Here is a 23,061-nt window from a genome sequence, read left to right on the forward strand (position 1 = left end):
AACATGCAGCCGCAGTGACATAGAAGAGAAGAGAAGAGAAAACCCCCTTTGTGTGTATCCTAGTTCTAAAGGCCTTGATTAAAACATCAAAAAGGTTGTTTCTTATGTTCATGAAACACAAAGCAAGCTGCAAACTGACAGATTTCTTTGTAAGGACTGAAAGGCACGTTTTGTTTGCTGTATTGTCACAGAAGAATGTGATCTTACCACATTCTTGTGGCAACACACTCAGGTGGGAACTAAGTGATCGCCCCTCTGGAAAGCATAAACAATAATATTTGCATATTGCGTAACAGCAGAGCCACCTGCTGCAGCTGAACTCACTGAGCAACCTCCTCAGAGCTGTTCTGAGCTAAATATATATATATAAAAAAAGGTAAGAGATTTAAAGTGATGTTCAAATTAGAAGAAATTCTTTAACAATGTGTGATAACAAATCAATCCCCAAACTGCTCTGCGACAAGAAACTCACAAGAATGTAAGATGAATTATTCAAAGACACTATTTTAGATTTCACAATGTCTGTTAATAATTAACCACATATCCTGCATATTTGAAAATACCTGGGTTTCTGTAGAGGTTTACATGCATATTTATAGTATATTTTAATTAAAAAATGAATGAATCCAACAAAGCAATCCTGCAGAAAAGAAAACCATAAAAACTAGAACTGCTTGTCCTTTTCTGTCTGTATCCTTCTAAATGTCATGCAGTGAGACACACCAGATAGTTCAAAGATAGAGATCCGTTCCTGGAAGATGTGACACTCATGCAACCAGATTACGACAATTTCGCTCCCACTTCAATCAGAGTGTTGATTGTGATCTGGATGAGGTTTTTTTTTATCCATGGGGGGGGCTCTCCCACTGGTTACAACACAGTTAAACTCCTCACCTAGCCACTGGCTACTACATCAAAGCAACATCCACTCGCAGGAAAACAGTCAAGCATGCATGCATCCCTGAAGGTCCGTTGCTATAGCAATTTATACCACTGCTTGTATGGTCTCACACTAATTTGATTATTAGGACAGAAGCATATTAAGTATGTTAATCAACCCAAGCTTTGCTCTTACACAGCAACACGCTCGCTGTGTTTATTATGGTTTACAGATATTCCATACAGTCTAATAAACCTCAATATAATGTGCATTAGATTTTTTTTTTTTCATTTTTCTGAAGACTCTGGTTTCGTTCAGATTTTAACATGTGATTTCTTCATGCATGTATGTATATTTGTGTATTTTTCCCATTCCCAGGAGACCGCATTTCTATGGCACAGGATGGTGGCAACATCAAATATTCACTCTTGGATTTACCACACTCGAAATAAGAGCGTCCTTGGGAGTCTGACATCTCCTGTATAATTAAGTTGTCCGGATTAAAGCAGGAATGGAGCCTAATCAGAAGCAGGATACGTTGATAAGCAATAAGCCACGAAGAAATTATTAAAAAACCCTGTCTGATCAGAAGGTCCCGTAATGCGTCAATCCTCAGGAATGAGGTCAACCACTTAGGGTTGCCATACTGTCAAATCCATTAAAAATGTGGTTTTGACAACCACTGAAACCTGCATTGGCTGAAAACTGAGTATAAGCTGTGAAGTGAGAGAGAAAGACAACCAGAAATGTCCTTCATTTGAGTGTCATTGATTTGAGTTTATTTCTGCAAATATAAAAGGATATGTCTGATACTAGACCGCTTGTGGAACTGCAGTTTCTTTAGAGACTTGACATTTCTGGGTAACTTGAAATAGCTACTGTTTATGAATCTGTTTCAATAGGAAGCATCCTTGCTGTGTTTTTCTTCTGTGCCCTGACATTTGTCCTTTCCCTTTCTACTTTGGCTGTTTGAAAGCTGAGCTCCAATTTAAAATGTTCCAATCAGTCAAATAGCAGCACCTTGAAACCTACTGGCACAGGAAGAAATGTTGTTAATGTCGCTTCTTACCGCTTCTGTCAAAATGGCTGTTAGTCAGTGTTTGTCATGAGGTGGGTATGACTCAGAAAGGCAGTAGTCCTATTTGATTAAACTGAGTCTGCTCTGTTGAGGAATAAGAGCACAATACATAGTCACGATCACCATCTTCTTCACCCCCCCACCATACAATCATGAAATGGGAACGTTCTACAATAATGTGCAGCAGAGCATAATGTTTTTGCAATGTCAAAGCAATGTGAATGTACTGTTAAATCCATCAATTATTCATTAAAAGGAAGTTGGAACATTGGAAAGATTTTAAATATCTCCAGCCATTTCATCAACTGTCTTCCCCAGCATGCCTCCTGATGCTATAATGTAGTAAGGACATAATTCATTTACGAATATATGTGTGTGTGTGTGTGTGTGTGTGTGTGTGTGTGTGTGTGTGTGTGTGTGTGTGTGTGTGTGTGTGTGTGTGTGTGTGTGTGTGTGTGTGTGTGTGCGTGTGTGTGTGTGTGTGTGTGTGTGTGTGTGTGTGGTGTGTGTGTGTGTGTGTGTGTGTGTGTGTGTGTGTGTGTGTGTGTGTGTGTGTGTGTGTGTTAGTGTTCAGCTTTAGCATCTGTCTCTGTATTTACCTGATCCCTCAATGTTCAAGAACCTGTTATTAATCATTACGCAATAGTTAACCCATCACTTTGAATTTGTCTACCAGGGTTACAAGGGTCTAATTGCTGACTAAAATATGAACTCCCATTAGGCAGAAGATGGTTTCCGTGCACTTAAAAGCAAGAGATGTAGTGGATAGGTTTAATACAGACTCATGGGTTTCCTGTGCATCACTCCGTGGAACCGCATCAAGGAAAACCCCGTCTTCATTTCATGAGACAAATTCTGATTATGCTGTTGCAGTATTTCGCAATTCTATCTTGCACTTAATGCATAAAGGTTTTACGTAAGAGGCATGTTGGATTAAACTTTTATGGTTTGATGTTTGTAACACTTCCTGATGTTGCAATTCCTGCACAAACACAAAAAATTACCAACAAAATAAAACCTAGAAATGTGTCACACTGAAGAAAATCAGGTCTTAAAGTCTCAAATTAACTGCCAACAGCATATATAGCGACATATTCATATAAACAAGAAAGATACATGTCTGTTTAATTGATGAGGTGGGAGTGTGGAAGGCTGGAAAAACATAAACATTGTTGCGGTGGGCATTTGGGGAAAAAGTACATTTAGTGTCTCACCACAGCACACTGATCTACATGTAAAAGATGCATGTAGCATTTTGAAATAACTCATTAAATTTAAATTATAAGGAAGGGAGACCAAAGTAATATTGAAGTGCTATCATCTTTGGAATAGCTTAACATTCAAATATCAACAAAGCTCAAATGTTACAACATAAAAAGATATGATGGTTCTTATTTTGAAGTAATTTATGAGATTATGTATTCATTTATTTGTAAACTTGTTCCTTAATTTAGTTTTTTCTTAATTTTTTTTTAGTAAGCTGTAGATCCTTGTCAGGGTATACAACTTGATTGATCTCACACTGCCATCCTCCCATTGGTATCTTTCTGGTAGTGACTCAAGTATCTTGAATATACTTTTTAATTCAAGATTCTGCAATAGCTCTGTACATATTATCTGCTCGTGCACTGAGCTAAATGCGCCTAAAAAAAAGATGTAATTGATCCATGCCAAAATTGCACTCCTGATCTTTCTCATTCTCATCTTCACCCATCCTGCGGAGTAAGCATTCGGAATTCTCATATGTGTCTTACTGAAAATGAAATATACTGACTGAGCTTTTGTAAAAGAGAAAGCGCAAATTAATGAAACACAAAACCTGAGCCCAATTGAAAAATACATTTAATAAATAACTGAATCTACAACCTCAGATCCGTAGGCCTCGCCAAAAAAACATCCAAATGGCATCCATATATGATAATGATGCGGCTGTAGCTTAATCTAGGTTTGAAAGAAATTAGAAAAGCCAGCTTTAATGTTAGCTATAGTACAAGCTAGCATCCGTCAGCTGATTGGTATATTAACCACATTTTTTGTTTGAAATTACACAATGTTTAAACCCTGGGGGCAGCAAACAAAGCTTGAGAGGCTACTCTGTCAGAAACGCAAGAGAAGTTGCATAACTGCAGCGCGCCCACACAAAATATAGGCTCATTGTTTAGAAGGTACAAGCTTTGATGTCCAAATGTAGGCCTACATGCATCGTTTCCTGTAAAGCCCTAATTCATGGGTTGCAAATTTGAATATCCAGCATGGTAGACTACTCCTGAATTTACATGATTATGGAATTTCCTATTGGCATGATGACCCTGTATTAGTGATTCTTCTATGCACTTCCACTGTTTTTATTGGGATGACACCCATCCTGCTCTGAGCAATCAAGATTGGTATGACTAAATGTAAAGTGTAGGAAGACTGCAATGTGGTTATGCAACACAATGCTGCTTGTGTCATCATGATCTTATCGCACACAGTGAGGAGGACACATAATGTTAATTAGTTTGAAAACAACCCCCCACCCCCAATACCTTCATCCTAAACAAGCTGGCTGAAAATAGTCCCTGCAGTATGATGGAGGGGATTTTTAATTACAGCAGCATCTGCTTTAATTACCGGAATTTCTCCTATGCAAATGTGTATTTCTTATGAACTTTTGAACTGAGAAGCAAAGCTGCATATTATAATAATAATAAGGCCTACTGTTGTTTGTGTTCAACCTTCTGGTTGTAATATGCCTTCTGGTGATGATGGATCCTTTCATGGGGCAAATGTTTCTATGTATAGCATTAACTAACTAAATCCATTAAGATAAGCAACATTTACACACAAATAGAAATCTAAAGCAGCGTAAATGCTCTAACAGAATGGTTGTGCGACGGCTTCATCCTATATTTCTATGGGAGACTATAGCTTGAGTGATTGTGTATGACTATGGGGCGAAAAACTAATAATCTAAATCCAGCCAAATCCACTGTGTCCTTGAGGTGAAAAGGTTTATCCCCAGATAAACTAGGAACCGAGCTGCAAATCTTGAACTTGGTTAAGTTAACACACATCTATCAATGGCAGCAAAGACAAGGGCTGAATGCAAACACTCCCTATCAGTGGCGTCCCTGCGGCAGTTGGTTTAGCAGAGAGTGTGTGTTTGGAATCTTAAAGGCAAGGATCCAGACACATTATTGAATGCTGCTGAAGAGGTCAGAAAGGAAGTGGCACTGAGAGAGGTTGATACAGAGACAATTAGGAGTAGCAAGATTGTGATGGTCTTCATTTGTTGTCAATCCCCAGAGAAAATAATTTGCACTCAAACTAGATTAAGCCACCAAGTGGATTTTTTCTTTGACAAGAAGTAGTGGTGTTTATTAATATGTGACACTAGGATTTGTCTGTCTCATACAATAAACTAAGTTAAGGAATTATAGCAGACAGACAGTATTATCTTTATGTTGAGATAGCTTAAGAAATGATGATGCAAAGTGAGGCTACATTGAGACGGCGCTGGATTAGTTTCCAGGCAAGCAAAATAATTCAGATGCAAATAAAACAGGGATTACTGAGAGAGCATTCACTCTGCCGAGCCTCCTCCATTAACGGGTGAAATACTGGTCACGTTTGAAGAGAGTGTCCAAGCTTAATAATTATTCTCTAGTTACTTTTGTTTCGAGCAAGGTAATAACTCACTAAATGCCTTGTCGTCAGAGAGTCATGAAAGAATAAGAGAACGTTTAGCAACTTGCTTTGTAGATTACTCAGAACACATTTTAACAGCAGCATAATGATCCAATCTAAACTGATAATCAGTCCCATTACTCCACACTCTCTGATCTAACTATAGTGTAATGTGGCAGTCAGTCCCAAATCCCTGAACATGTTTGCCACTGTTAGCATCAACCTGAAAACACAATGGAGCTGACACATCAGTGAGAGAGGTAATGTTCTAACCCCACGTGGATACGGGATTTATTTTGATATCCAATGAGTTGCATTTGAATCCAGAGAGAATGGCGCTAAATTAGAAACTGAATCATCTCAACTTCAAAAGCATGCTTCCTGCACACCCAGCAGTGTGAAATTTATAGCTGCAGGGATGGCACTGACTTGAAAGTGCCCGAATGTGAATTCCTTTTTGTAGTTTTTCAGATCTCTGAAGAACAGGAGAGCTATTTATCGTTCTCCTCTACCTTGTTAAAACGTACTCGTATTTTTGTCTTTTTTTGTTGGGTCTGCAAAATAACTGTGCAGCTAAAAACACTATGTAATATTAACACAATGAAAATGAATGTTCCTTTTAAATGTTATTCTAAGCGTGTTGAAGCTTATCTTGACACAGTGATGCACAATTTGCATTTATACTAATTTGAGTTATATGAACAATTTCCACAGAGATATCAAGGATTCATGGAACTATTTAATCGTTTGCATACTGTTTCCTAAGTTAAGAGTGCCCTCTGCTGGCAAGTTGTAACATGTTTCTGTTCATTCATTCTCCAGATCAGGGAGCAACAGAGCAGTCAGCAGCTTCCTCTAGCTCCTCCTGGGGGGGTCATCAAGCGCTCCCACGCATGCTGGCTGATGTAGTGATGATTGAATTTTTCTTTCCCACTGCTCATTTCCTTTTCTCCTTTCACACCACTTTTCTCCCATCAGCAAGTGACTTAAAGGAAGTGTGTGTAGTAGACAGAAGTGAAGAAATTTAGGAAAGTTCTTTGATGATTCTGTATCCTTTAGTTAAGGGATGCAAACTTAAATTGTCAGTCTAAAGAAATATTATACAACCATGTGCTGCAAATTCTGTCTATTCTGTCCACTGTCGACTGTACTGAATCAACAGAGATGGGGGAAGATTATACTCAATACAATTGTATGAGTTAAGCCTTTTTGCTGCAGAATTATTTTTCTTTTCTTTTCTCTCAATTGACACATTTAGATCATCAGATCGGATATTGAGATTTTAAGATTCCCTTTGTGTCTGGGCCTTAGTGTGTGCTCTTAAAAAAATCTCCCTGCAGGAAATTCTTGCCTTTTCTTCAATGTCTCACTAGTCAGGACCTTGAAGCTGTTTTTGTGTCTATTAAAAGTCTAAGGACAGCTGGCAAGATGGAAGCCTCGACATTTGTTTCTTGGTAACAAAAGAAAAGGAGGGTGAAGGGAGAGAAAGGATACATATTTTAAGGGGAACACAAGACACCTGTAGTCTCTGCAGCGTGTCCTAACACCTACAGTAGGTATCAGCACAGCTTTTTCTTCAGGGAGTAACAAGGATGTCCTGCTTACGGATGTTCCCCAATCTGGATATGACAGTCAGCAAAACATAAACAAAAGCTTTTGTATACCTTTTTTTAAATGTGTTTCTTGTCATGTATTTCAAAGACTTTATAATAAAACAATCTGCAAATAAATGCTGTCATGCTTTTCTGAAAAGGACTGAAGTGATGACTTTTTCTACCACTGCTTTATGGTGATTTTGATGTGAGGCATCTCAGACCTTGAGCTGTCGTACTGAATTGCATTCAAGATACATTGTCAGAAAAATAAAACACTTCAACCTTACAATAGGAAAATCTGACAGCTTTTTACAATATAAATGGATCGGTTTGTTTTGTTCTACTATTCCTCCACCACTTCGTGTTTATACAAAGGTGATAGAACAATTTGGTATGGGTCAAAGAACATGTACGTTTTTCATTACCTCTGAACCAAAGGAAAACAATTCAAACCGTGACATCTGTGAACACATCCGGACCCTGCTGCATTGCAGGTTTGAGAGACGGACAGATGACCTGAAGAGCAAAGTCATTTTAAAACGGCGTGGGAGAGTCAACCTGGGAACATCAATTGTATCCCAGTGTGAAAGGACTCATTTCCCAGAGTCAGTGGGGCTGCAACCAGTCTGTCACTTGATATGCTCAGACAGTCCCAGAGGTGGTGTTTACAGTTGTGTATGATCCGCCATGTAAATGCCATGGTTTGCATCAAGGGTTGTCGCAAAAAAGTGACAGTGTAATGTACTTAATGTCATAAATGCTGTCATACATTCAGTTTGTGTAAAGCCTTTCACATTTAATATATTTTGGGCCTTTCAGGGAGGTGCACAATACTGCTTATGGTGTTGCAGTTAGGGATAGTGATGTATTAGACAGTGCTGAAAGATGTTATTTTGTCCAACATAAAACACACATTTATATTTGTAATTGAACTGACCTCTGAGCTTTACAGTAAATGCACAGTCTATGTCTCTGAAGACCATCAGGCATTAGGTCTGTGTAATTAAATATGATGGAAACATTTCAAGAATGTCTCTAGCTTGTTTATTTTTTGATAGAAATGGTGGAATTATAAAGCCTCCTTGATTTAAATGTGTATTTAGCTGTTTTAATGGAATGTAAACTGTATACATGTGGCTATCCTGGTAAAATATGATGATATGTAATGATATAATACCACAACCTTAACAAGGACAATGAAAACTTGATTTTTTTATTGCATTATTTTCACAAAAATGTCTTGAAATGTCGCATTTTGACAAACTTCTTCAGAAATATATTTTGAATTAAACACAAACAGAAAAAGCAAATGATGGATGTGGATAAATGAACAATGAACCTGTTTTTAAAAGGCCGTTTTCTGTGCTCTGCAGACTCATAACAATCCTAGACTGGCCATAAGCCAAATTGCCAACATAGTTTAAAGTCTGAGTCTGCTGGGATTTGTTGGGGATCTTACAGTTCAGAGAATCATTGCAGACTGTTATACACTTTACAGCGCAGGTGTGCGAGCTTCTCAGCCCTGCTTTTCCTCAGCATGGGAAACCACTCGTGAGAGCTAATCTCTACAACCCTGTATCCTGCCAACTTCAAGTGTCTCCTCTTCATGGCATAAAGGCCCAGCAAATGCTGTGACTGGGAGCAATAATGGTTTCTGCTGGAAACTTGGATGGCAAGTTTCAAGGTGTTTGTAGAGTCCTGGGGTGCTGAGTCTCGGCTACAGGGCTGGGCAAGATGTTCTATAATTTCACTGGTCAGGTGCAGCCCTGTGTCAAACCGTCTCCTACCATCATCAGGCTCTACTCCGTGAGGAGATGTACGCTCAGATGTAGGAGAAGGGGTTAACGGTTTGGTGGTGTTTTTGTTATTTGTTAGTTGTGTCAACAGTTCATCAGTTATAGTTGCTTCTAAATTCACTCTTCCCCAACCCTGATGAGAAATAGATGTTGATGAATTGTTCTCTGGAGGTATGGTCGTTGTGTGCAATGCTGGGTTCACAGGTATTGGCTGTCCACTGGAGTCAAAATGCACTTCCAGGTCGATTGAGCGAGTGTGGGGGAGAATCATTCTCTTGCAAACAAACTTCTCTCCACCGAGCAGAATCTGAAGAGCAGATTCTGCCTCCAGAACCTCTGGTTTCTGGCACAAGTCTGATTGAGCAAACTTCCACAGCATTTCTGCCACTTCCTCTCTCAGTTCACAGCTCAGCCGTGGGCCACTCCAATGAGGTAACTCCAAACCCACGGTCTCATCTAAAGTGAGGAAGTCTTTTTTCAGTTCGAACTTTGTAAACTTCAGTGCTAACTTGACAAAGTCAGGACTCAAAGCTATTGTAATAAGGTCCTCTGGAAACTGGGAGACAAAGGCCAGGCCTAAAAGAGCCGTAAGAAGATGCTCAGGGTAACTCTGGAATTCAGCTTTTCTCTCTCTCAGGGCATTTGTAAGGCTCGGATAGAGGCTTGGGCTCTGGACTGGGGGAAACCTGAATGTGCCGAAGGCCCACAGCAGTTTACATAAGTCTTTAATCCTACAGTGTGCCACCAGTGACGGAACTCTCTCAGCAATTGCCATTAGGATGTTATCATCATGGTAACGCAGCGCTGAGCAGGCAATCGCCACATGCATCAGCCCCTGGACACCCATCTTTTGGGCCCGCCGAGGAACTTCCTGAGACATTGCTTGCAGCCACCCCCTGTGAGACAGGTGGCTGAAACGCAGTAATTTCAGCACATTCACAATGGCAAAGTCGCTCATGTCTTCTATAAGGGAGTGCCCCTTATCAACAATACGAGTCACTGCACCCTCAGATACTGAGAACTTGGACTTAAAGAGCCCCAGGCATACAGCACCAACCTCCTCAGGGAGAAGTTTGTGTATGTGACGCATGAGTTGCTGCTCTACAGGATGCATTAAGTCTTTTGGGCACTGCCTACCCTCTCCAATGATATACAACAGATGCACCACTTCAGTGACCCCCATCTCTTCCCAATACATACGGACTGAATCATAGAGGTGCTGTAAGAACTGGGGGACCTGCCTCCCAATACAACGCCACAAGTCAGCAGCTAACAGCAGCTGATGTAAACTCATCTGGTTGGCCCGGCGGATCAGCTCTGCCTCATAAAGCCCGAGGATAGTGTGGCCGGAGGGCATGTCCAGCAACACAAACGCCTGGAGCACCTCCAGAAGCTGCAGCTCAGTGAAGAGGCTAAGGTGTTCCACGGAATATCGGAGAAGCATGATGAAGCGTTGGTCACTCCTCACCATTGGTATCTTGTCACGGTGCAAGCGGCTGAGCTCCATAATAAACTGACACACATCAGATGGTTTCATGCTGCCTTTCAAAACAATCACCTTTTGGAGCAGTGGCAAGGCCTCTTCCATTTCAATCAGGCGAGGCCGTTTGGTGAGGTCAATGGTCATTGAGGCATACTCAGGCCGACATTTGAGGAAAGCACGTGCATTTACTTTCACATCTGGCGGTGTGGGTTTTCTGACGGAAGAAACTGAAGGCCTCTCAGGTTCAGGATCTTTGAATGCTAAGTCAAGGAGTGTGTTTTTTGAGCTGGAGAGGTGCCGGGAGCAACTCACACTGTAGTGATTTCTCTGTTGCCAAAAGGAAGGTGCGAGTGTGGAGAGACACTGTTCATCCTCATCATTATCTGTCTGGCTCCTGGAGGATGCAGTGGTCCACACAGAGCGATGATATGAGGAAGGGTTGTAAAACAGCCTGTATACTTCTTGGGGTGAGGCCTCCTGCTTTTGCAATGCTCCTTTATTTCCCTTGTGATCATCAGTCTCATCCTTTTGTTCGACAGACACGAGCTGAGCTTGGGTCCGGTCCTTTCTCGAGCCTAGGAGGTATCGTGGCCTCGGCAGCCGTCGACACAGCACAAAGGCAGCCATCAATCTGCCAGCCTAAAAAGACAAAGACAGAATCTTTAAAGAAAGCTAGCACCAAAATCAGTCAAAACAACATGCAATTCCTTCTGAACATCAATAATTTACTGCAAAGTATATTGTTACTTTGGATAGGATTACATTTGCTATTTTGCAAAGCCATTTGTTCATCATTTACTAAAGGTAACCTAAATGTATTGACATAGAAACAGTACAAAAGAAGTGAATTTCCCTTGATGAAAACCATGGTAAAAAACATGAAACGTTTAGTATGCATAACTGTATGAAGGCTACATGTAGAACACTTATTGCACTTATTTTGGGTCGCTGTAGATAAAAGCGTCAGATAAATGAAATGTAATGTATTTTAATGAATATTTTCTGCATGGACAACGAAATTACGTTTGACTACAACATCCAATCAAAACAGGTACGTTTTCATCGCTTAGAAGGACTCTGCTACCTCATATTTTGTATGATGAAGTGTTGTGCAAGTCGTTTGAGTAGGAGAACGGAAACATTGCAGAATGGTAATGTAATGTCAGACTTCGGGTTGCGAGCGCCCAAATGGGCTTAAGTTTCTTCCTGGTATCCGGTACAATTCATGCAGTCGTGTGTATATTTCCTATAACAACACAGTTGAACTCACCTTTGATCATAAAGAAAACGTGTAAGAACCTAGTGAAGTTACGTCCACGATAGCAAAGTCAAAGGATCCTTACTAGAAACATGCTAGAATCACACTTTAACCGAAGTACCTTCAAAATAAAAGTCAAAGTCATTATAAACTATACGATCATGACGATGAAAACATTAATATGGTAGAGAAAACACTTAAGAAGTCGAGCAGATGTACAGGGTATGAGATTTTTGGTAAAACATAATGTCACAATTGGGTTTTTTAATAAATGATAGTAAAGTACTAGTATTAGAATTTTTGTATTACTTTATTGTGGTAGGGTGATACGACTTCCGCGGAAAGCAGCCATGACAGAGCGTGACCTACGACGGCAGCCGATTAGGTTCATATTGCAGGAAGACGAAACGGGTTTTGAAAAAGAAAATAGTACCCTAAAAAGAAGGGTTGGCATAGTGCCAAGAGTAACATGTACTTTTCTGATAACAACAGTGTTAAGATATATGGCAAAATATATATTTGAATAAAATATGTGTATTTTGTTCATTATATGTGTCCAACATAACGTTTTGGTTTTTTAAAATAACTTACAGTTCTAAAATGTGGGATTTAAAGGTTTTAATCTTTTAGAATACCGTTGTAGGGGCAAATCAGTGGCAAACTTTTATATAATCACAAGCATAATAATTACGCTATAATTGTTATAGTCATTTGTTCTGTTACTGGAGACATTACATTTAAATCCCAGTTTTTACTTTGTTGCTGTTGTTATTGCATTTTGAGTATTGTTCCCTTGTGTATTTATTTTGCCGAAAAATTGCCTACTATTATTATATAGGGACATTTTAATTTAAGAATCCTCCACTAAGGCATTTTTTATTTCCTTTTGTGCATCTATATATTTTGAAGTTAATATTTGTGCAAACACTTTTGCACATTAACTTAATCAATGTTTAGCTAATATTTTAGATGTTTGTAAAATAGTTTTATTCTTTCAATAAAAAAAATATTGCCAAAAAAAGTTTGATATTAAAAAATTCTGTACGCTCAGTAATGTTTAGGATCTTTCAAGGTCCTAGTGTTGGTGTTTATTTTTGTCAATGTAAGCACAACACATCGAACAGCGCCTGTGTAATAATCTCTAACCAAGAATAAAAAAATTATGTAATTGATAAACCGCATGTGAGAGACAACAAACTTCTGCATTTGATTTTTTTAATTGAACTTGTATTGTTCTGAAAAAAGGTGGGCATTTAACAATATTGTCAGATATGAGCCATTTTATATTTGAATTGTATTTTAGGAAACAGCCTATCTCCGGTCAGACATTCATTCATTCATTTTGGACCAATTATGTCCTCAAGCTATAGCTTAGAGAGACTTACAAACAATGCAGAGGGAAACATTTAACATTTAACAGCATCCGAAAACAAAGTAGGGGTCATCCTTGCCTCCTCCTAGATCACATAGTTTTCTTCATCAAACTAAAGGGAACAATAAGTCACATAAATTAATTCAGAGTAGATTTCGGGAATATTTTTTAACAGTTTCTTTAATTGTGCAGTTACTTTATTGTCATATTTTAACATAACACAAAATAATAGTTTATACATTTAAAATCCAGCAGTACTTAACATCCTTGTTTTTTTTACATCTGTGTGAGCAGGAGGCCAGCTTCTGTTTTTCTTTAAACATCCATGCATCAAATCCGGCTGTGATTTCACGCATGACTAAACCTAGAGGTGAAAGGTCAACTGACCCGTGGTCAAAAGAAAGACAACCCCCGCTTTACAGCTTGGAGGAAGAACCCTCCTAGAAGGTGGAGCTTGGGCAGCATACACTTTACATGTTGGTTTGAATTGTTTTTTATTTAAACCTTGGCTGAAATAAATGAGTATGTCTAACATGTGCATGAAGCTTTGGCTTAAATAAAGTTTTACATTGATGCCGACCAGCAGAAAAAAAGGACAAATTAAAACACAATGTGGCCTAAAGTTTGAGAGTAATTTGTGGTTTCAATGTAATACAAACGCAGGCCACACTCAATTTGCACTGGTTTTGTAGTTTTTTTGTTACTATTTCATTTGGATTTTGTTGTGAAATGATTATGCAAACTAAAAGATCATAGTAAGCTATTATAAGAAATAAATAACTGTATTTGAGATTAAGCTAATTATTTGTGTACTAATAAATCAAGTTTTATTCAAACAGGCCTATGTTTGACATTGTACAGTACAGATATGAGCAGGAAAAAAAAGTTCATGTTTAGCAATTCATTAAAAATCTTTGTATCAAAACATAGCTTTTTCTTATGATACCTCTTAACACTTTAGCCTAAAATGTACTAAGTTCATCTTGCTTCATGTACCAAAAACCTTTTACATTTTGTTTCTTTAGTAGCAAAGGAAACTAACTTTTTTTTACGTGTTCTTATTGAATTAACAATTATTTTCCTTGATATCAATTGGGCAGAAATTCTACCGCATGTTGTTTGAACAAATAAGACACTGAAACACACATGCATTTTTTTATTTTGAGGTTTCTTTAAAGTGGTATGACTGTACATTTAATACCTATCAAGACAAAAATATGATCCTATCTGAGTGATCTATTAAATTCTTACCTTAAAAAGTGTTGGTAATTAATTAAAGGATATAATTTCGTTTACTATAGAATACAACAATTGAAATAGTGGATACAGATTATTGTTACAGATAATGAGAATAATGTGTGCCATAATTGTATTGATTTCAGAAAATGCAATTTTTTCGTTAGAATGAAAGGAAATACCTATTTCTATTTTGTTTTCAAAATACATGTTTTTCAGATCACAACCAAGGGAAACAACATCGTTTATACAAATGTGTGGGCGCCTGTTTACTGTTGTATTAAGCTCGTGGTTATGTGTTTTTTAATTTATTTTTTATAAGAAATAAGTACTTCGATTGCGTATTTGGTGTTGATCAACAGGGTACATCAAGGGGTGAAACTTGAGAGTGGCACTTGGAGAGGAAGTAGTTGATTTATGCTAATGAAGGAGTTGGGGTTTAGCTACGCTGGCTGGGAGCCGCCCTTCATTCACCACATGGTTAAACCTAGACTCTACTCGCGCCACTTTCGCAATCTTACTACGATTCACAAACTCCTAGCAAATCATAATAGTAGCACATGGTTGTGCTTTATGGATTATTCGTCCTAGCTGTTACTCAATTCACCAAGTCTTTTTTTTCTTTTCTCAGTTTTGCAGAGAAGCCCGAAACAGTTTGAGTAAACGGTAAGTCTGTACAAGTGAGTGAAGATGGTGGATTTTTAGTGTCTTATAACGCGCATGTTATTGGCAGGAAACCTGTTGTTAGCCTTTTCGGGAGATGCGGTTAATGTCCGGAAAGTAAAATGTTCAGCTCTGTGTGCAACACCGGAGCCACACTTTTGCGTTTTACATAAATGAAAACGTTTTAATCTCAATTTCCGCGTTTGAAAACAATGTTGTAAGCGGCTCATCGCATGGCAACCTCTCCTCCATGGTTCGAGAATGAGGGAGATTTGAAAAGCATGTGTTGCTGCTGCACCTCAAGTCGGTACCTCGGGGAAGTGATACTCACTCGTGAAAATTGTGCGTTACACACTTTGGTTGTTGCAGCAAGTTGTAGACTCGTGGGCTATGGTTGTCGGCCACATGTTGGTTGAACATTAAGTTTTCAGTTTATCTGTGCGCCGTGGTGTACACTTATAACAGCCTGCAGAACAAAGCAGCAGCACATGGGGTTGCAGCAGGCCGCGCGCCTTGCTATCCCGCGAGCTGCTGAGTTAGCTAGCCACTGTGGCTAACATATTAAAGATAACGTTGAGTTGCATTATGTTTCTTGGCTTTATTGACCACAGTTTGTGTAATAAGTGGGAATGCCAGTGTCGACAAGCACTCGGGAATATGCACTGATATTTAATGTTAGCCTGCAAGGGTAAGCTATTCTAAAGCAGCTAATTTGGCTAAGATAAGAGTATGCTGTGAAGTGGATTGAGGGTGCTATCCAACAACAGCATGTTCATTTAGCGCGTCTTTTAAACCAATTTCCCAAATGCCATGTATAATACTAACCAATATGAAGCATTTATACATATGAACAAAAATCTTTCTGAAAACCAGCCGTGCTTACAGGCTACACGCGTTAGCATGTTTGACTAGCACATGCTTACATTGGACTGTTTTGATGAGCCCTCGGGTACTACTAGCTTGTTGTGTGCTGGATTTCTGGCTCAAGTTTGCAGTAGCTCGTATCATACGCTTGGTGCGCTCAGTCACAATGAGCTCACGTTTAACATGCACCTGATTTCGTAAAGATAGTAATTTTAACGTCTCCAATTTAGTTACACTCGTTTTGTGTTTTCCAGTCGGTGGAAGTAGGTTTATAAAACACTCAAAATGTGGACTCTTAGGCGCCATGTTAGTGCGTGGGGGAGGGGTACCGTACAGCAATGTGACTGGAGCGCAAGTGTTGCTATCTCCTGGCAGCCCTTCTGCACACTCGGATTTCCCATTGAACTTTGTTATTGAAGACATTTCGACACGTGGTTGATAATCGTTTGCGTGTTTTTCGTGAATGCACCTGTGTTTGCCATTACAAAGTTTCATGATTGTCTTGTGAACGCTGCCTGCATCAAATACACATAGGTTTTAGGCAATTAGGCGGGTTGGGGAGATATCGCCGTGGATACCAAGGCCTTGCGCAAGAATGACATCGCAAAATGTTCACTGACTGTCTCACTGGCACAATCTACAACAAAAGATTTTTTTTGTATATGCTACAAACGAAATGACAGAACGGCATAGCATATGAAGTTTAACAAGTGCAACATAACAAGGGTCATAATCTAGGTTAAATGCACCCAATTTCAAGTTACAATTGACATAAGTGCTTAAGTAACTGGTAATCTTCAATCATTAATACTTTTATCAGAACAATCCCTGACATTCTCTGGTTCCAATGTACACATCCTAGGATATGCCGTTTTTCCCTGTTTTTTTTCTAAATATTGTATGTTTTTCATAGACTCAATCGCCTGTCAATTGCCACTTGAAAACAACATGTTTCACAATTTCTTAACATTAAAGGTGGGGTAGGTAAGTTTGAGAAACCGGCTCGAGATACACTTTTTGTTATATTCCATGGAATGCTCAACATCCCGATAGCAATGAATATCTTAGGTGCTTTGACAAAAAATCCATAAAAAAATGTCGTCTGTGGAAGCCGTAGTACTGTAAACAGCACGACCAATCATTTTAGCTGGCCCGGCTAAAATAACTGGATGGCCTACCTGCCTGTCAGCCTTCCATCTGTGCACAAACTTATCTCGTGCCCTCATTGGTCATGTGCGCGTTTGTGTGTGTTGGAGGAGGGGCTCTATAAGGAAGTGCCAGATTTTCTCCGGTTGTGTATTTTCAAATTCTAGCGATCTCGAACCGGTTTCTCAAACTTACCTACCCTACCTTTAAGTAAAACAACTTAATAAATTGTTAATCAATGAATTTAATGTGATTTAACCTATGGATTTAACCCATGAATTGAAGTTGCTAACATTCTTGTTTTTTCTTCTTTCTCCTTTCAGACTCCTGTTTACACCTTTATCTCTTCTGGAAAGCTCCTTGTGGACTTTAAAGCATCCTGAATCATTCTTTGATTGAAAAGCTCCCATGAAGAGTCACTGTAGTGTCAAAGTGCTTACAGTGCAGGTAGTTTTATAAGATCTACTGCAGTGAAGGCACTTTCAGCACTATTCTGATAATGGTAACTAAAGGAGCAGGCGTTTTTACAGACATGGCTGGTTCATGCTTGTAGAGGATAGACTAAATCCAAATAAAAAAAAAAGATACACACCTCTTCACTGATTTGCTATGATGTACCCTGCTGTTCCTGAAAGAGGCCCCTCTTATCAAACATGCTTAATTTTGAAGTCATTCTGTCACTGTTAATAACGACATTTCAGTGTTAAACCGTGCATGAAATCAGTAAAACAAAGTATTTCCATTCAGAATTAACTGTACGTTTCAGACCACATAATGTGAAATTGGTCTTGAAGGCTTCCCTCAATATGTACTGTTGAGAGAAATCCTTTTGAATGGGTGTTTTGCGTGGCTTTTACCAGTCCTTTGCTAAGGTGCATCTAGTGCAGATAGTGAAGTAGACTAGCACCTACTGCCCTAAGTGCTCCTTCTGGCATAAGATTCTGGAACTCTCATCTGATATGTATCAATTGTTGTGTGTATAAATATACACACTTTTCATGTGGCAGTTCTCTATTAGTTTTGCATAGTTGTACTGCAAGAAGAATTGAGTTGTGCAAATCTATGCAAAACTGATGGTGGCCTGTGTTTTCATCTGAATTCCCAATTTACTTGGTTGGTCAATAGGATTCCCACTACAGCTCTCTAAAAAGGGTACAGAAATGTGTCAGTAGTATTAAAGTGCTTATAGTGCAGGTAGTTGTATGAATTTCTACTGCAGTGTGAGCACTTACAGTACTCCTAGATGTATGTTTCTTCTTTGAAAACGGCAGTGGTAGCTAATGTACATGGGTCTCTGGTTAGTTTTGCTGGTTTGCTTTCAGCTTATCACTGTACTGCTGTGCAAATCCATGCAAAACTGATCATAGAACTGAAATGAGTCTATCAGAAGTGATCCCTTTCTGTGCAGGTTGGGAGAGGAAGCAATGCTCTGTACTTGTGTGGTATTGCACTTGTCCCGGCCTGTTGAGGACATGGGGAATTGTTCTGCACAAAGTTCTACTACCAAATGGCCCACATGCGTTAAGGATATATTTGTGCTGCTCTATTGCATTACCATCCTTGCGTTCACCATTTACCTCTTCTCTTATTTGTGATTATGTAGTATTAATCAAACTGCTAAATATGGCTTAATTCATAGTTAAGGCAACATTTTATATCTGACAATTGACTCTTATCTATACCTCTAAGGAGAAGTTTGTTTTCTAAATGTGACTAAACAATGTCGGTACAGTATTTTTGACAATTCAATGTTGAAAATAAAATATTTCAGTTGGCTCACTACGGATTTGGTGCTTTTATACCACATATTAATCATCTTGACGAATGGCTACTGATTTTAAGAACAAATGTTACTTTACTGTAAAACCTATAATTGTGAGAAGAAAAAAATCCATACAATCTGGGTATGTTCCTTTTTTTATTTTTTTAAACATGAAGGACAATGTCTTCGTTTCATGGTCAATCTGTTAGAATCCTTGTGTAAAATTGGATTTCATTTTTTATTTCAGCCTTGTTTGGTTCATTTCCCCTAAAATCTATAATACAAAAATGTATGCCTTGCTTTTGAAAATGGATCTCTTGCATGGAATTTTTGTTCATGTTATTTATTACTCCTAAATTACTACAACATTTATTTACACAACAGTTTAACTTTCTTATAAATGCCTTAAACTTGGTGCATGACTGTTTGAGCTTCGATTAAATGGAAATGTAACATTGATAATCTCTAAATCAGGATTTAAAAAAACATTTTGGATTTAAATTGACATGTCGAGTAATACATTTGTTTAGTTCATAACACATCTTCCTAAACACATGTCAACTATTATCTGTGAAACATCTAATGTTAAAATGCATTCTTGATATCTTGAAACAATTGAAGGTTTTACATGTGGCCTCAATGATGTAAAAAATAAAAAGTAGTTATGCTTTGGGTGAGTTTTACTCCTGGTACTTTTAGGCCTGTCAGAGAGGCTTAGTTACGATTGTGTATTGAGTTCATATATATTTAATTTAAAGAAACTACTGTACAATTATAGTTTCTTACTTTGAAGAAACTATAAATGGTGTCTTTAAATTGAATGTGCAGTTACCTATTCTTCCAGCAGAGGGAGGTATCTGACTGCCCAATAAGACATACATTATTGTACAAACAACGGCACAATATGAATCATTTGTATACAGCTATGTTATGTTTTTGTATTACTAGAAGGGTGTTTGTGTTTCTTTTTACCCTAAATTCCATTTAAAGGAATGTGCAACATAATTAAAATAGATGACGCATGCACACACATTGAGCCAACCCCAGGCCAATGAGCAGAGTTTTCATTATTCTGCATTGCATGGTAGGCTGGCAGAGAGAGCCATTCACTGGAGTGTTCACCTTTCATTATCATGTCCTCTTTCTTTGACAGTTTAGATAAATGGGAAGCATCCAGAAAGGACATGAACTCAAAAGATGCATTCCTGCTTGTCAGCCCATGCTGATTGCTCTGGCAAACCTCTATTTACTTTGATGTCTAAAGAAATCCTATGCCTTTATGGGACATGGATTTCTGGGTGATTGTGGAATGCCAGGTGTTACTTGGTGTTTTAATTTGAGCAAACTGTGTCAGAGATCAACTGATTTGTTAGTCTTCCATCTTTCAAATAGGCTACAGAATATTTAAACATACTACTTGAAGGAAAGCTCAGTGTTCTGAAACCTAATCAATTAATCCAACAGATCAACAACTTCTTGATGCATTGTGATAACATTCAACAAACATTTGTTTACGACATTGGTGGTGCCCAGTGGATACATGTAGTAAATGTTAGCTCACATGTTAAATGCTGATTGTTGTAAACATTATACTGTATACATAAAGCCGTGAACCGATTGTGACCATGCTAGCATAGACATAGCATTTAGCTGGATTTAAATGCACTGCTGTGCAAATAAGGCAAGGCCTATTTATTTTAAAACCAGAACAAACAATGAAAAGATAAAGAAATATTAGCACAGACTTACTAAGTCAAATGCAATATTTTGGTAATTTGTTCTATATTAGAATAGAAGATGTACTGATGTACAGTTTGGCATTTTACAACAGGTATTTATGGGGATTGATTGGATTTAGCCTCAAGTGGCCATTAGAGGAACTTAATTTTTCAACACCAGAGGTTCCCTGTTGGGTGAAACTGAATAAGTATGGACATAATGTGTCTGAAATGAATGTGAAAAGTATCCAATTTAAAACGGACTTCAACACAGTATTTCAATCTTGTTATTTTACCCAAAAGGAGGTGAAAAGTGACTTTATTGTTCTCAATAATTATACAGTTAAAGGTGGGGTAGGTAATTCACTTCAGAAACACTTTTTGCTATATTCCATGGAATGTTCTTAACATCCCGATAGCAATGAATACATTAAGTGCTTTGACAATAAATACATTAAAACAAATTCATCTGTGGAAGCCGTGGCGCTGTAAAAAGCACGACCAATTATTTTAGCCGCCCGGCTAAAATAACTGGATGGCCTACCTGCCTGTCAGCCTTCCATCTCGTGCACAAATGTATCTCGTGCCCTCATTGGTCATGTGCGCGTTCGTGTGTGTTGGAGGAGGGGCTCTGTAAGGAACTCTGAAGGAAGGGGCAGATCTTTTTCGGCTGCGTACTTTCAAATTCTAGCGCACTCGAGCTGATTTCTCCATTCTTACCTACCCTACCTTTAATGTTAAAATGGATTGCCCTTGATTGTCGTTGTTTTCCCCTTGACAGCCATATTACAATAGAATAGAAAAGATCATCATAATACCAAGATGGCACGCTCAGGTTATTAAATATTTCTGTATGTTGTTTGGGACATGTCTTAGTATTACATTTGCCATGAGCAGTTGAAAGAATATTAGTTCAAATGCTATTAGATGTAGCCATGGGAAATGAAGGTCTGTCTCTTTGCAATTGCCAGTTGTCGGAAGTCATTCAAAGGCACATTCTAATTAAGACACAATCCTCTCAGCACAAAAGTAGTCTTTGCTAGAAGTGTTGGGCTTTCTGCTTTTCTGCTTGATTGTGTTATTCTCGTGGACCCTAATCTGTATTCAGAGTTCAGCCTCGCTCTCTGTGCCGCTCTCTCTCTGCGTCCTTTGCTAGAAATGATAGACATGTTCTTATCCCCTTTAACCCTTGGCATGGTGTTTTCCCCCTATGTCTAATGCAAAACTGACCTTTTATTGTGAACAGTTATTGCCCCAACACTCCCTGGATTAGAGGAGATGATATAGAATACATCGCCTAAATTAAAGAGTGCATTTTCAGGATGCATTGTTCTCTCCTTTCCTCTGAGGATCAACTCAAGGTAACACTTAATCAATATGCAGTGATTCCTTAAGGATTGGACTGATGGGAGGCTGTTGGTGCGTGCTCACATTTGTTGGATTCCCTGGTGAAATTATTGCTGAGACTTTGACAAATGTTTTGGAGAAATAGGATGTAAGTCTGATTCATTCTTCAAGCATGTTTATCTGTTGTTGGTTTCACTGAAATTGAGTAGCCCTCAATTCACTACAGACACTCAAACACCTAATCAACGTTGTTCTTAAACATAGACTCTCATCCTGGTAATAATTACCCAGCTCCCACTGTTTCCGCCCATAACTACATGTGGCACCGATGAGAGTCTCAATGTAGCAAAAAATGTGTTTATTTGCTTGAAGAGTCTTTAACTTAGAGAGCTCCATAAAAGTGTGGTTATCAGTGTGTGACTAATTGTACATAAACCTGTTTAGCTCCTTTTATTACTTGTAGGGCTAATTGAATATTCAGAAGGAACCTTGTGTGTGTTGATGTTATGTCTCAGGGGATTGTTTAATTCTGCTAACAGACACAAAAAAGCCTTTGTCAGCCATGCTGCTGAGGCTGCAATCCACTGCTGGCATTCACTCTGACGGGGGTCTGCTCCTTCACCTGACCTCTGTGAGCTAACCGTGACTCTATCTCCAGGATCGTGCCCGACCGGAGAATGAACTCTAATTTTACGTATGCATATGGAACAACGCAGCTGTCAATTTATGCTAATGCCCTTTTGAATTAGCAATGAAAAACAATTAATTTCCTGAGCCAGTTGATGAGGAGTTTTCACAAGGAGCTTAATCACAATCTTTTGTGCCAGAACACTTGCTGACTCCGTGGCTTGTGAAGCAAGACACCGACAGAATTCCAAGAATGTCCAAACGAGATTAGGAAAGAATCTCTTGCCTGCTTAGTATACTGTACACACTCCTGGTTTGTTGTGATGTCGAGATGAACCCTAGTGATTTGCTTGAGTTAGTAATAATTATATAATTCGAATTAGATAAGTCATGCTACTTATACAGACTGACACATCTTAACAAATAAAGGAGCTTTCACAAGTTACAATACACAAGTTTGACACAAGGCCTACACTGCTTTAAGACCTTGAATGAGCGTATGAAAATTAATGGTGTAATATTTTAGTAAAACCTTTCACCAAAGTTGCGTTTTACACACTATTGTTT

At 38.6% G+C, this 23,061-nt stretch overlaps 1 protein-coding gene across 1 annotated transcript; it reads right to left on the reverse strand.

The window, feature by feature from the left end:
- Window positions 1–8,419: 8,419 nt before the first annotated feature.
- Window positions 8,420–11,854, reverse strand: LOC117481336 (FAST kinase domain-containing protein 5, mitochondrial). Its single transcript, XM_034128989.1, has 2 exons — window positions 11,772–11,854; window positions 8,420–11,140 (listed from the first exon to the last, which is right to left on the reverse strand). The coding sequence occupies exon 2, from the start codon at window positions 11,126–11,128 to the stop codon at window positions 8,693–8,695; it is 2,436 nt and encodes an 811-aa protein (XP_033984880.1). The 5' UTR covers window positions 11,129–11,140; window positions 11,772–11,854; the 3' UTR covers window positions 8,420–8,692.
- Between the last annotated feature and the right edge of the window lie 11,207 nt (window positions 11,855–23,061).

The sequence above is a fragment of the Trematomus bernacchii genome, unplaced genomic scaffold, assembly GCF_902827165.1.
Source record: "Trematomus bernacchii unplaced genomic scaffold, fTreBer1.1, whole genome shotgun sequence".
Classification (NCBI taxonomy): Eukaryota; Metazoa; Chordata; class Actinopteri; order Perciformes; family Nototheniidae; genus Trematomus; species Trematomus bernacchii.